We start from the raw sequence: 15085 nt of genomic DNA, 5'->3' as shown, positions 1-15085 counted from the left end.
TTCATTGCAGGGAAAAGAGGAAGAAGCATGGTCACTGTCCTCCCTTGGGACTCTGCCACTTGGGAGAAGATTTCATTTGTGGTCAGGACATCACAGAAGCCCTACTAGCAGCAGATTAATTCACTGCCTCTCCAGGCTGTAATGGCCACACCACTCCCAGTCTGTCCTTGTCCACTTCCTGGACTGCACTGACTGGCTTCAGGGTGGTCTCCCAGCAGAATATTGGGTCCTGGTACCTCATGTCACTATGGGCTCTGTCCAGGCAAACATTCTACAACCAGGGCCTGCAGCCTGAGTTATGTAGTGTTATACAGTGGAACCAATCCAATGAGTCAAGCTCATAATCTTTAACTGTATTACCACAAACCATGTCTCAATAAAATATGCAACACTGAGGGTTTCAACAGTACAGTTAAGTTGCATATATAGTAGGGATGTGAACGACTAGTCGACTATCCGATAAGCAAATGCTTATTGGATAGTCGAGTCAACTAGTTGCTTCACCCCCCACCCCGCCACCTCTATCAGAAAGAGGCAGTGGGTGGGGGGTGGGAGTGGAGTAGAGAGGGTACTTCAAAGTGGCAGTGCTGCATGCAGCCCGTGCCCAGCTGGGGTATCCCCAGGCTGCACATGGTGTTTCAAAGTGGCAGTGCAGCATGGAGCCTGGGATCAGCTGGGGACTCCCCTTCTGACACTGGGCCCTGTGCGGCACTGCTGCTTTGAAACACCACATGGAGCCTGACGCTGGGCTCCCCGCAGTGTTTCAAAGTGGCAGTGTTGGAGGGAGCCTGGGGCCAGTGGGGGAGTCCCCACCTGATCCAAGGCTCCACAGGGTGCTGCCGCTTTGAAATACCGCAAAGAGCCTGACGCCCGGCTCCCCACGGCATTCCAGAACAGCAGTGCTGCATGGAGCCCAGGGTCATTCCTCAGCTGACCCTGGGCTCCATGTGGTGCTGCCACTTTGAAATGCCATGGGGAGCATGGGCCAGTGGGAGACTGCCCCACTGGCCCCATACTCTCTGCAGCACTTTCACCTTTGAAGTGTAGCAACAGTCCTAGGGCAGAGGCACCCTTATCGACTAATCGAATAGTCGATGCAAATTGCCTTGACTATTCAATTAGTCAATTACTCAAAATTTAACATCCCTAATGTATAGAGCATTTTCAGTTCTTGTTTTTGTATTAATATATACATATCAGGCCTGAAATTAATGGATATAGGACAGAAGTATCATCAGTAACTTGGGTCTATGGCTCGGCCTTTTGGCTAAAATCAAGTGTGATCTTGTAGAAAAGATAATATCATAACATGTACACAGAAAGGGTAGTTAATATTGCATGTTCACCTTTAATGTTTACATATGATGACACTGGAATGCACAATATTAACTTTGTAGTAACTCGAGGGAAAATCTTGTTGTCCTTATCCATTTTTTCCTCTCCACTTGATTTAAAATCCTTCAGTGGGACTATACTTGCATAAAGCAAGGACAGAGTGAAAACTGAATAAGGTTTTGATGAGCTGGCCCCATATATTTTGCATTTAAAAAAATTAAGTTATACACAAGTACATATTAAACCCATGAATCCAGAAGTGCATATGCCAGAAAACTGTTGAATTCACAAACTTGTGCATTTTCACTGATGTTCTAAAATATACTTTCAATTTATGCAATCTTTATTAGTTATGACATTTTCAAGGCTTTATTTAAAATCTTGCATAGGTGAAAAGAAAATATTTCTTTCAATGGATTTTCATTCTATGGACGCAGTTAAGTCATCATACCTGTTATAGATGGATGCACACAAAAATCTACAACTTTATGTTCCTCAAGCACTTATTTAAAATTAGGCCCCCATTGTGAAAATAAAAATAAGTCTGTTTATAATTTTCTTACCTGTCTCGGCTTCTACGAGAAGGGAAAGCAGCATTACAGCCCTCAACTGTGCAAATATGCATTTCTTTCAGATGTACATTTTTATAATGCATTTTTACACTGTAAGGGTTTTTAAATGTCTTCTTACAGATGTCACAATGAAAGCGGCTTTCTGCCTTCTGAGTCCCTAGTGCTTGTTGACTGATATCCATATCTTTAGAATCTTCTAAACAAGGAATGGCAGCACCCCTGTTTGACAAAGCACTGAAAAGGCCCCCAGTTAGCAAGTGGTGGTACAATTCAGCGCAATCATTATTAGGAATCCTGTGTGTGGTCTGCTCATTAATATAAAGAGAGGATGTAGTCACTGGTTTTATAATATCACTGTGTTGTTTTTTTGGATCTTCAGACACAATTTCACGGGAAGCTATTTTTAACACTTGGTTTTCTTCTGGCTTAACCTCTCTCTTAGAGTGATCCAATTCATTCCCAGAAGTTTCCTTGATGTATTTGTTATTTGGCTCAATGACAGAATCAAAATATTTTGGGCCCTCTACCCCAGAGAGAGATGTCCATGAATTACCTGTATGGGGGGGCTTTTCCATACTGTCGCTCATCTGCTTTTCTAGCCTATGCTCACAGGTTTCCAGCTCTTCATCGCTTACCACCTGCAGAGGTGTATCATCTTCTGAGCTGGCCAGGTTGCTGTTTTCATTAGCTGTTTCAACAGCTTCTTTCTCTATTTTGATGGGCATGCTTGATTTACGGGATTTCTTCTTGGGTACTGCATCAAATGGCAATGTATTAGCAACCAGCTGCTCAGGTACTGATGAAGAAATGAGAGGTAGAGAAGGAAGTATGCCTGGGGTGTTAGCAAGCTCAGCTGGTGTGACTGGACTGCGATAAAAAGGAAGAACTGGCTGAACTGTCTTTAAATTTGGAAAGAGAACACCATTCTGTCCAATACTGGGAAAACTGGATTGTACCTTTGAATCTGCACAGGAGCTGACATAACTGGTAATTGGTCTACTACCTGGGGTTAAAATGGTAAAGTCTGTCCTTTTTGTTTCTTCAGCTCCAGTGATAGTCAAACCATTCCTCAGGTCTTTATCTCTGTTGTTTCTGTTCATTGGCATGTGGAGTCTTGGATTGGGGTTTGCACTATGACGATTTCGACTTCGCAAAGAGCTAAACACCATATTGCAGCCTTCAATTGTGCATTTGTGTTTGATCTTCAGATGAACGGCATTATAATGGATCTTCAGGGTGCCTTTGTCATAAAATGTCTTTTCACAGGCAGTGCAGAAAACACGTCCTTTCCTTGGCCCAATGCCATTTTTTTCAATTGATTTAATTTTATTTTCTGGAGATAACTGTGTCCTTTCAACTTTCGTTACTGTATTATGTGAACTAGAATCGCTTAAAGGGGCATCATCTTCTGTTTTAGTAGTGACATCTGGGCTGTTCACGTGCCTTTCATTTTCAGCTTGAAATGAAGTAGAACTGGAACTTAAGAAGCTGCTTTCAGAAAATGGTATCTGAACATCTTGTTTAGTTTCACTGCTTCGGTCTTGACCTTGCTCAAGCAAATGTCTTTCTGGTGGTGAACCTATCAAAGGTGGAGGCACTGGACTGAAAAACTGAAAAGGGAGCATGAAAGCCATATTATTTACAATGTTCTCAAAGTGATGAATATTGGCAGGGCTCATTTTGTCCATGGATGAAGAAAGACTAGGGCTTCTTTGATTGCAACTTTCTATAAATGCCCTAATATCCAAATTAGTTGTTGTTGTAGGTACTATAATTGACTCCCCTTCTTTCTCTTGAATTGCCATTAGCTCTACAATGGATTTAGTTTCTCCAAAACGAAGAAACTGCTGCAGAGTAGCCAGTTCTTCTTCATTAGTCATTATGCTCCAGTGATCCAGCACCTTTCCTGACGCATCCTAAAACAGAACATATGTAAGAGTGAGACATTCATTTAAACATATTGCAGACTCCCCTTTCTTTAGTAAGTCTGTAAAATTACTCTGCTTCCAGACAGTTTTATGGCAATTTTATGATACTGTCTTTTTGAGCTTCAACACAGTGGTGATCTTATTTGTTTCTGAACAAATAGTAATACAATCTAATAAGCTATTTTATAAGTTTTTCACAAAAATTAAGACATGTATAATATGAACAACACTTAGCAACAGGAGAGTACAAAGAGCAGAGATGGAGCAATAAGACCAATATTTAGCTACACATTTAAGTCAAGTATTCTTCCACTGCAAGTTTAATAATCTTCCAAGCCACTAAGATCAGAGAACAAATGAACCTGTATTGATCTATCACCAGTGTTCACAGAGCACAGCTGTAATTACACTAGAGTGTTGGAGTTCTTTCAAACTCTAGCTATGCCTAACTTTTCCCAATAACTACAATAAATATTTTATCACAGAACATGTATTTGATGGTCTACTGAGATTTTTCACAGTGCATGTAAGAGTTTCTAAGATGATGAAGAATGTAACATCATAAATTTTTCATGTGATAGAGGTTCAAGGTAATTGATTCCATATTTTTAATCCTAACACTAAAAAGCAAGATTATCAAGACCATTAAATATTGATTTGTGTCATAATATAAGATCATAATTCTACTTTACATAAAAGGTAAATTGTAATTTCCAGACAGTAGTATCTGCATAAGCACATAAGGCCAACTTCATATTTGGTGTAGCTCCACCAAAGTGAATGGAATTAAATTGGAGAGAAACATAGGCCATGGTGTTTAAATTTGAGTTTAACGTGTAATTATATTATCCACAATGCAAAAATAAAATACAAATTATTGTTAAATACTACTTTGGGTCAATTCTTGAGGTCTTTACTCAGACTGCTATTGACTTCTTTCTCCTTAGGCTAGTCAATTTCAACATATGTTTATTAGAGTAATAACTAAATAAAAACCGAGTCAGGGCCAGATAATTTGGCCCTGCTGTTACAACAGTAGGCTTGCACAAGACTACAGTTGTGTTAGTCATATCATGCAATCAACTTTTTAAGCAGAATTCCCATTGAAATCAATTAAAAATAGATGACACAATGTGGCCATAGGTACTAAGATTAAACTGGAGGACATTTTAAAATTATGTTGAGTAACTGTTTTTTTCTGGATTGACAAGACTTTCACTATAATACCTGTAGCACGTATCCACGTATATAATCCTGTAGTGTCCAATCCAGTGCATGGAGAATCTTTATCACTTCTTCTTGCTTCAGGACACTGAAGAGACGATCCAGCAAGATTTTAAGGCGGACAGGAACGGCTTGGGTTCCATACAGCATGAGGCTACTAATATCAAAGACCACATTGGATTGTACTATCTCTACCTGGCTTGTTGGATACAGGTTGGGGATCCTTAATTTGCTTAGGGCTGAAAATAAAATTAATACAAATTAGAAAAGACATGAGCAGCAAGAGTTATAGAAAACTGAGTGTGACATACATTAAAAAAAAAATCAAGAAACTGAGATACTATGGTGAGGAGGGCTATACAAGAATCGTGAGAGAGAGATTTATAAAAGCAATATTACCATGTGCTACCCATCCATGTCGGCACTGGTTACATTGTCGTTGGTTTATTTTTCCAGGTTTGAAACACAGACAACTACAGTTCACCAGAGTACATCGGATAGCCTGGAAATTAACAAAACAGGTTTACTGGTAATGAGCAACATCTGGAGCATGCACACTAAGTTTATATATTCATGCAGATTTTTATATGAGGTATAAAACATATATGGATAACGCATATAGCTCACATATGAATACACATATAGCTATAGCCAGGCGGACAGCCCAGTTACCACCCATGCTATGCAAGTCAACAGGGCTTCTGATATCACCTGGCATTACTGGTCACCTTCTAGGGCAGCAGAATATGATCGGCAGCAAAATATTCAACAACGCTTTCATGTGTGTTTTAAGGCTAGTTGGTGAGTAGCAGTAGATCTCGTAGCTCTGTCCCTAGATATATGTCAGATAAGTAACTTAAATGCACCATTAAAATTGTTGTTATCCATTAGAAAAATTATGATATGCTTACTTGCAGCATGCAATCCATTTTTCAGCAGACTTTAAAAAGAGAAATGAACACAGAGATCTAAAAAGTTTAATTCCATGAGGTTTTGCTGAAAATACTGCTGGGCCAATAATGCATTTTTTTGGTTTGAAAAAATTTAGGGTCAAATGAAACTTTTTAAAGACCATTTAAAACATTTTGATTTTTAAAACTAAAGGAAAATTGTAAATGTAAATTTTATTCCAAAACAAATTGACATATTTCATTTTTAAAATGTTAAAACAAAATGTTTCTTTTTTTAAATTTTAACTACAACAATTTGGCAAAACTGAAGTGAATTTGAGAAATGTTTCAGTGTCACAGATACTGCATCTTTTGAAAAAAAAAAAAAAAAAAAAAAGATCAGCTAAAACATTTCACCATTTCTAGGTGAAAGCCAGTGACAACTGGTACAATCCGGTACATCATATAAAGAACCTATTTGCTATACAGATCATCTTTAAGATCCAGGGATAAAAGTTATCCCAGGCAGGGATTATTTAGCAGAATCCATATGGAAAATGTGGATACAGAAGCAAAATAAGTCCATCATCCCATTCTCAGTATTAACACTGCAGTTAAGAATAAGTACTACAAATCCTCATTAAATGAATGATAGAGGCTGCATTTTGTTTGTTCCAAGTAGACAATACATTGGATAGGCAAGTTTAATATTAGGTAATGTAAGAGAATTTTTTAATGGTCATAGATGAAACACAAAGTGCAAAGTAGATTAGCAACCTGCCACACGGTTTAATGGGTGTAACATTTTGCTTTCACTGGGGACATCTATAACACAGTTCCAAAACAGTATTCAGATACCCATATGTAACAGGCCAATGCAGCGGTGTTCCTGGAATACTAACTTCCCTCTGCTCAGACCCATCTTGTGCAGGAAGTGAACAGACAATTTTGAGGTCTTGGTTAAATCTCCACAGGGACTGCTACAGAGCACAGCATTTGTATGACCAAGTCTGCTTAGCGCTGTAATTCTCAGTACAACACTTAGTATCCTGAATATACTTTTTACACAAATTAAATATTTATTAAGGAGAAGTTCATGGAAGGAATTCATGTATCAGAAAGTGCACTGGAATATATAAAACACTTCATAGTGACTGGATCTATCCTAAAATATGTCTGAATTACTCTATTTAAAGTACCTATTTATAATAAATAGAGGATATACATATTAAAACAAAAGATGTTAGTATGAAATAATGAAGAAGGAAACAATCATATTGATGATGTACATCAAAAAAGGACATTAAGAGCTTCAGCAAGAGATATAGGGAACAGGAAGAGGTTTAAGAAATTTCCCCAGCTCTTTTAAAGTAAATTCTGATTTTGGATGTGGCTTCTTTAACACCAAATCAGAAAACAAACGAACAGCCTTTTGCCCCTAACCCAGAAAAATTTAGATCGTACTTACAAAGAGTTACAGAAATCTCACTCCAATTCTAGCCCTCCTATATGTATGCATATAAATGTGATCAGGCTGCATTTCCTGTTGCAGTTCTCAAAAAAGGTATCCCAGAGATTCCACAGATATCCAAATCACATTGATGGAGATTTTGAAACCTTTTCAGTGTTTCACAGTTGAAAATACCATCTGACTGAGGGTATGTCTACACTACCCCGCTAGTTCGAACTAGCGGGGGTAATGTAGTCATCCGCAGTTGCAAAATGAAGCCCGGGATTTGAATTTCCCGGGCTTCATTTGCATGAAGCCAGCCGGCACCACTTTTAAATGCCGGCTAGTTTGGACTCCGTGCCGCGCAGCTACACGCGGCACGGAGTAGCTAGTTCGGATTAGGCTTCTAATCCGAACTACCTGTACACCTCGTTCCACGTGGCGTACAGCTAGTTCGGATTAGAAGCCTAATCCGAACTAGCTAGTCCGTGCCGCGTGTAGCCGCGCGGCACGGAGTCCGAACTAGCCGGCATTTAAAAATGACGCCGGCCGGCTTCATGCAAATGAAGCCCGGGAAATTCAAATCCCGGGCTTCATTTGCAACTGCGGATGACTACATTACCCCTGCTAGTTCGAACTAGCAGGGTAGTGTAGACATACCCTGAGAGGGTGGAGAAACCAAATACCTCGGTATGTCAGACCAGAAGTGGGGTTCTTTTCCATGTGCATTTCTCACAGTGGAGGAGAAACCTACCTTAGAAGCTCACATCCAGGGTTCTCTAGCATACAATGCCTTATGTTGTGAGATTTTGAATTTTAAATCTCAACGGCCTGAGAATCTACCATCTTTATCCTGAAATGTGATGACTATTAGTGTGCATGCAATGAACAGGTTCCAGTGACTACAAGCTGAAATTCATTCTCATTTGAAGGCCTGGAGCAGGTGGCAACATGTCCATTCAGCCAACAGAACAATTTTTTGCTTAATCCCTTACAGAAGCCATCGCAAAATGCTAAATACTTGAGAGAAGTTTTGAGAGCTCTGTAAAGTCATAACATACACACCAGCACATGAAGCACTGTGAACTGCTTCACCATAGCGCAGAATATATTTAGCTCAGATGCTGACCTCTTAACAAAACAGTAAAAAGCCATACATTTATTTTATAAGGCTAAAAAAAAAAAAAAAAAGCATGTTGTGCTAGGCTGATGATTCATTTACATCACAAGACGTCCAACTATAAAGTGTAATTCAATTCTTCTGCCTCACTATGCCATGATCTACTGAAACTTGCATAGATTTCACTTTCTTCCCTAAGGCTATTCTGTTAGACCCATAAGCTAGATCAGAATTTCACAAATGTCCCCTGAGCAGCCCCTCTGAACAAGCTCAAAAAGAGGTACTTCTTTTACTGTGAGGAATAATAGAAAAACATACAATAGAAACTGCTGTCATTATTGTAAGTTAATTGAGGTACTTCACAAGCGTTCACATTCTTTTTTCCTCCGTTGTATTCTGTATGCCATTCATCTCTAAAACCGTTGTTTTAATTCTTTTTGTATGTAGTTAACTAAGATAAAGTGCATTTAATTTTGCATTTCCTAGGTGTGCATACAACTTTCCTGTTTGACACATGTATCTGTTTTGCTTGTCCTCTTAGTATACAGATGATATGTAAAAATGTCTTCAATGAAAAAAACTGGAAAAAGAAATAGGGACATATACAGGCAGTCCCCGACTTACACGGATCCGACTTATGTCGGATCCGCACTTACGAACAGGGCTTTTCTCGCCCCGGAGCTCACGGGCGGCGGGTCGCCACCCGTGTCCTCTGGGTCGATAAAAGCTTCTCCCGGTCTCCCTGGTCTGCTGGGGGGGTCCAGCGGCTTTGCTGGACCCCCCCACCCCCAGCAGACCGGGGGACAGGAGCAAAGCCGCCCAGGTGGCGGCTTTGCCCGGGTGTCCCTGGTCTGCTGGGGGGGTCCAGCGGCTTTGCTGGACCCCCCCAGCAGACCAGGGAGACAGGAGCAAAGCCACACGGGCGGCGGAGTCCCTCCGCCTGTGCGGCTTTGCTCGGGTCTCCCTGGTCTGCTGGGGGAGAAGGGGGCGCAGCTAGTGCACCCCCCCAGCAGACCAGGCTTATGTTGCGGGACGCCTCGGATGAAGCAGCTGGGGTGCTGCCAGGTTGGTCCTGTGGGAACCTACCGGGGCAGCGCCCCAGCTGTTCTGTCCCAGGCTCCAGATTCAGCAGCTGTTGAAACTGATCAGGCTGATTCCAGGAAGCTGGGGGCAGAGCAACTCTGCCTCGGGCTTCCTGTAGTCAGCCCCTGGTCAGTTTCAGTGGCAGCAGCTGAATCTGGAGCCAGTTCCGACTTACATACAAATTCAACTTAAGAACAAACCTATAGTCCCTATCTTGTACGTAACCCGGGGACTGCCTGTATTACTTACATGCATGTAAAAACAATTAGAAAGGGGAATATAATTCCCCCCTTCCCAAAATTAATACTATATTTAAAAAAAATCCAGATATTGCTGCTTCTTGGAAGCACACTTAAATGTGGCTAATTCAGGAATTGGTCATTCATCCAAGAGCAATTCTTAAAATAATTTTAATTTTTTTTTAACATTCCAGTTACTACAATCATAAGAACATAAGAACGGATATACTGGGTCAGACCAAAGGTCCATCGAGCCCAGTATCCTGTCTACCGACAGTGGCCAGCACCAGGTGCCCCAGAGAGGGTGGACCGAAGACAATGATCAAACGATTTGTCTCCTGCCATCCCTCTCCAGCCTCTGACAAACAGAGGCCAAGGACACCATTTTATCCCCTGCTTAATAGCCTTTTATGGACCTAACCTCCATGAAATTATCTAGCTTCTCTTTAAACTCTATTATAGTCCTAGCCTTCACAGCCTCCTCTGGCAAGGAGTTCTACAGGTTGACTACACGCTGTATGAAGAAGAACTTTCGCTGATTAGTTTTAAACCTGCTACTCATTAATTTCATTTGGTGTCCTCTAGTTCTTCTATTTAGGGAACTAATAAATAACTTTTCTTTATCGGCCCTCTTCACACCACTCATGATTTTATATACCTCTATCATATCCCCCCTCAGTCTCCTCTTTTCTAAACTGAAAAGTCCCAGTCGCTTTAACCTCTCCTCATATGGGACCCGTTCCAAACCCCTAATCATTTTAGTTGCCCTTTTCTGAACCCTTTCCAAGGCCAAAATATCTTTTTTGAGGTGAGGAGACCACATCTGTACACAGTATTCAAGATGTGGGCGTACCATAGTTTTATATAGGGGCAGTAAGATATTCTGGGTCTTATTTTCTATCCCTTTCTTAATAATTCCTAGCATCCTATTTGCCTTTTTGACCGCCGCTGCACACTGTGTGGAAGTTTTCAGAGAACTGTCCACGATAACTCCAAGATCTCTTTCCTGATTTGTCGTAGCCAAATTAGCCCCCATCATATTGTACGTATAGTTGGGGTTATTTTTCCCCGATGTGCATTACTTTACACTTATCCACATTAAATTTCATTTGCCATTTTGTTGCCCAATCACTCAGTTTGGTGAGATCTTCTTGGAGTCCCTCACAGTCTGCTTCTGTCTTGACTATCCTAAACAGTTTTGTATCATCTGCAAACTTTACTACCTCACTGCTTACCCCTTTCTCTAGATCATTTATGAATAAGTTGAAAAGGATTGGTCCCAGGACTGACCCTTGGGGTACACCACTAATTACCCCTCTCCAATCTGAAAATTTACCATTTATTCCTACCCTTTGTTTCCTGTCTTTTAACCAGTTCTCAATCCAAGAAAGGACCTTCCCTCTTATCCCATGGCCATGTAATTTACACAAGAGCCTTTGGTGAGGGACCTTGTCAAAGGCTTTCTTAAAATCCAAGTATACTAGATCTACTGGATCCCCCTTGTCCGCATGTTTGTTAACCCCTTCAAAGAACTAATAGATTAGTAAGACAGGATTTCCCTTTACAGAAACCATGTTGACTTTTGTCCAATAAATTATGTTCTTCCTCATGCTTCACAATTTTATTCTTTACTATTGTTTCGACTAATTTGCCCGGTACTGAAGTTAGACTTACCAGTCTGTAATTGCCAGGATCGCCTCTAGAGCCCTTTTTAAATATTGGTGTCACGTTGGCTACCTTCCAGTCATTAGGTACGGAAGCCGATTTAAAGGATAGGTTACAAACCACAGATAATAGCTCAGCAATTTCCCATTTGAGTTCTTTTAGAACCCTGGGATGAATGCTATCCGGTCCCGGAGATTTGTTAACATTAAGTTTTTCTATTTGTTCCAAAACCTCTTCTAATGACACTTCAATCCGGGACAGTTCCTCAGATTCATCACCCACAAAGGACGGTGCAGATTCAGGAATCTCCCCAACGTCCTCAGCCGTGAAGACTGAAGCAAAGAAATCATTTAGTTTCTCCTCAATGGCTTTATCGTCCTTGATTGCTCCTTTTATAGCTCGATCATCTAGGGGACCCACAGGTTTTTTAGCAGGCTTCCTGCTTCTAATGTACTTAAAAAACATTTTGTTATTTCTTTTGGAGTTTTTGGCTAGCTGTTTCTCAAAATCTTTTTTTGCTTTTCTTATTACATTTTTACACTTGATTTGACAGTGTTTATGTTCCTTTCTATTTATCTCACTAGGATTGGACTTCCACTTCTTAAAAGATACCTTTTTGTCCCTCACTGCTTCTTTTACATGGTGGTTAAGCCACTGTGACTCTTTTTTAGGTCTCTTGCTATGTTTTTTAATTTGGGGTATACATTTAAGTTGAGCCTCTATTATGGTGTCTTTGAAAAGTTTCCATGCAGCTTTCAGGGATTTGGCTCTAGTCACTGTTTAACTAACCTCCTCATTTTTGTGTAATTCCCCTTTTTGAAATTAAATGCCAGGGTGCTGGACTGCTGAGGTGTTCTTCCCACCGCAAGAATGTTGAATGTTGTTATATTATGGTCACTATTCCCAAGCAGTCCTGTAACGGTTATATCCTGGACCTGATCCTGCACTCCACTCAGGACTAAATCGAGAATTGCCTCTCCCCTTGTGGGTTCCTGCACCAGCTGCTCCAAAAAGCAGTCATTTAAGACATTGAGAAATTTTATCTCTGCTTCTCTTCCTGAGGTGACATGTATCCAGTCAATATTGGGGTAATTAAAATCCCCCATTATTATAGAGTTCTTTATTTTGGTAGCCTCTCTAATCTCCCTTAGCATTTCAATGTCAGTATCGCTGTCCTGGTCAGGTGGTCGGTAACATATCCCTACTGCTAATTTCTTATTATTGGAGCATGGAATTACTATCCATAGCGATTCTATTGAACATGTTGATTCACTTAATATTTTTATTTCATTTGATTCTACATTATCTTTCACATACAGTGCCACTCCGCCACCCACCCGGCCTGCTCTATCCTTTCTATATATTTTATATCCCGGTATGATTGTGTCCCACATATTTTCCTCATTCCACCAGGTTTCAGTGATGCCTATTATGTCAATCTCCTCATTTAATATGAGGTACTCTAGTTCACCCATCTTATTAGTCAGACTCCTAGCATTTGTGTACAAGCACTTTAGAAATTTGCCACTGGTTATTTGTCTGCCCTTCCCTGATGCATTGGATTCCTTTGTATGCGGTTGTTTGTCTGCTCTGGCCCATGGTTGGCCCTCTCCCCTCCTCTCTTTCTGACTACAGCTTAGAGAATCTCTATCAATGGATTCTCCTCTAAGAGAAGACTCCCTCCGATTTATGTGCATCTCCGCACCAATCGGCTTTCCCCCATCTTTTAGTTTAAAAACTGCTCTATGGCCTTTTTAATGTTTAGTGCCGGCAGTCTGGTTCCACCCTGGTTTAGATGGAGCCCATCCTTCCTGTATAGGCTCCCCCTCTCCCAAAAGTGTCCCCAGCTCCTAATAAATCCAAACCCCTCTTCCCTACACCATCGTCTCATCCATGCATTGAGACTCTGAAGCTCTGCCTGCCTACCTGGCCCTGTGCGTGGAACTGGAAGCATTTCCGAGAATGCCACCATAGAGGTAAATCACTGAATAGCATGGCCTGAATTTTGTTTAATTTCTTTCATCATGTTTCTCAGGGCTTTTCTGCACTTCTAGCTGAAGTTTCCTTGCTGAAAAGTCCCTTGTAATCTGACTATGGTCCTGTGATGAGGTTCCCTATCACTAGCTAAAGAAGGGAGAAAAACTCCCATTGGAGACAGACATATGCAACTCCTATGGGTGCTGTGGTGGCACAGCTTGGTGATGATTCATTGGACACCTGGACCTTATAAGTAGTATAAAGGAACTCAGTAAGGAGAGGAACTGCAGAAAAGGCAGGATTCTCCTGCAAGGAGAAAATCGGGGGTGGGGGGAGGTGAGGGGAGAAAGCTCTTGTAAGGTAAGGCCTGTGAGAGAAGCTAACAATCTTAGTGCAGGCCTGAGAAGGACCTTTCTGTTTATGCTTGATTAGAACTTTAGTGTTGCCAAGTGTCCGGTTTTGGACTAGAACACCCAGTTGAAAAGGGACCCTGGAGGCTCTGGTCAGCACCTCCAATCAGGCTGATAAAAGTCTGGTCAGCGGTGCAGCAGGACTAAGGCAGGATCCCTGCCTAGTGTGGCGCTGTATGGCTCCAAGAAGTAGCAGCATGAACCTCTGTGGCTTTTATGTGCCGGGGCAGCCTGGGACCTCTACATGCTTCCCCTGCCTCAAGTGCCATCTCCGCAGCTCCCATTGGCTGGGACCTGCGGATAATGGGAGTTGTTGGAGTAGTGCCTGTGGACAGGGTAGTGTGCAGAGCCTCCCGCTGCACCTCTGCCTAGGAGTTGGAGGGAGTGGGAAATGCAGATGCTTTCTGGAGCTCCTTGAGGTAAGTGCCTCCCAGCGCTTGCACCTTGATCCCCAACCCCAGCGCTGATCCCTTTCCCGTACTCCACTCCCACCCTCTTGCACCCAAACCCCTCATTCTCAGACTCCTCGCAGAAACCACACTCCTAGCTCCCTGAGCTGGCCTGATGAAAATGAGCGAGTGAGTGAGGGTGAGGAGAGTGAGGCTATGTCTAGACTGCAGGCTTCTTTCGGAAGAAGCTTTTCTGGAAGAGATCTCCTGGAAAAACTTCTTTTGAAAGAGAGCGTCTACGCAGCAAAAGTGCAATGGAAAAGTGATCTGCTTTTTCGAAAGATAGCGTCCACATTGATTGGACGCTAACTCGCATTTCAGTTGTGATTACTGTGGATGGAGTGGCCACTAGGGCACCTGTGCTTTTTCCTGGAGGCCTCTTCTTCTGAAAAAACACTCTTCCACGTCCATACGCCTTTTTCAGAAAAAGCTTTTTCGGAAAAAGGCTTCTTCCTCATAGAATGACGTTTACCACTGTTGGAAAAACTCCTCCGTTCTTTCGACTTTCTGTTGAAAGAACGCAATAGCAGTGTGGACATAAGTATTGTTTTTCCGGAAAAACTCTGCAGTGTAGACATACCCTGGGTGATGAGAGGGGGCAGAAGGAATGAGTGGGAGTGGGGGTCAGAGAAGGAGCAGAGCAGGTTCATGGCCTTGGAGGAAGGGCAGAGCAGAGTTTGGGGTAAAGGTGTTTGGTTTTGTGGGAGTAGAAAGTTGGCAACCCGAAACTTATTACATTGGAT

At 41.7% G+C, this 15085-nt stretch overlaps 1 protein-coding gene across 2 annotated transcripts in view; it reads right to left on the bottom strand.

Moving 5' to 3' along the window:
- BNC1 (basonuclin zinc finger protein 1) overlaps window positions 1-15085 on the bottom strand; it is a 109062-nt gene that overhangs the window by 4225 nt on the left and 89752 nt on the right. For both annotated transcript variants that reach the window (XM_006139248.4, XM_006139247.4), the window contains exons 2-4: window positions 5459-5561; window positions 5063-5298; window positions 1899-3823 (exon numbers count right to left, since the gene is read on the bottom strand). In XM_006139248.4, coding sequence (XP_006139310.1) covers window positions 1899-3823; window positions 5063-5298; window positions 5459-5561 — 2264 coding nt within the window. The remainder of the gene's footprint in view (window positions 1-1898; window positions 3824-5062; window positions 5299-5458; window positions 5562-15085) is intronic.

The sequence above is a fragment of the Pelodiscus sinensis genome, chromosome 14 (assembly GCF_049634645.1).
Source record: "Pelodiscus sinensis isolate JC-2024 chromosome 14, ASM4963464v1, whole genome shotgun sequence".
Taxonomy (NCBI): Eukaryota; Metazoa; Chordata; order Testudines; family Trionychidae; genus Pelodiscus; species Pelodiscus sinensis.
Note: the sequence above shows the minus strand (reverse complement) of the source record. Positions and strands in the feature narration are given on the sequence as shown.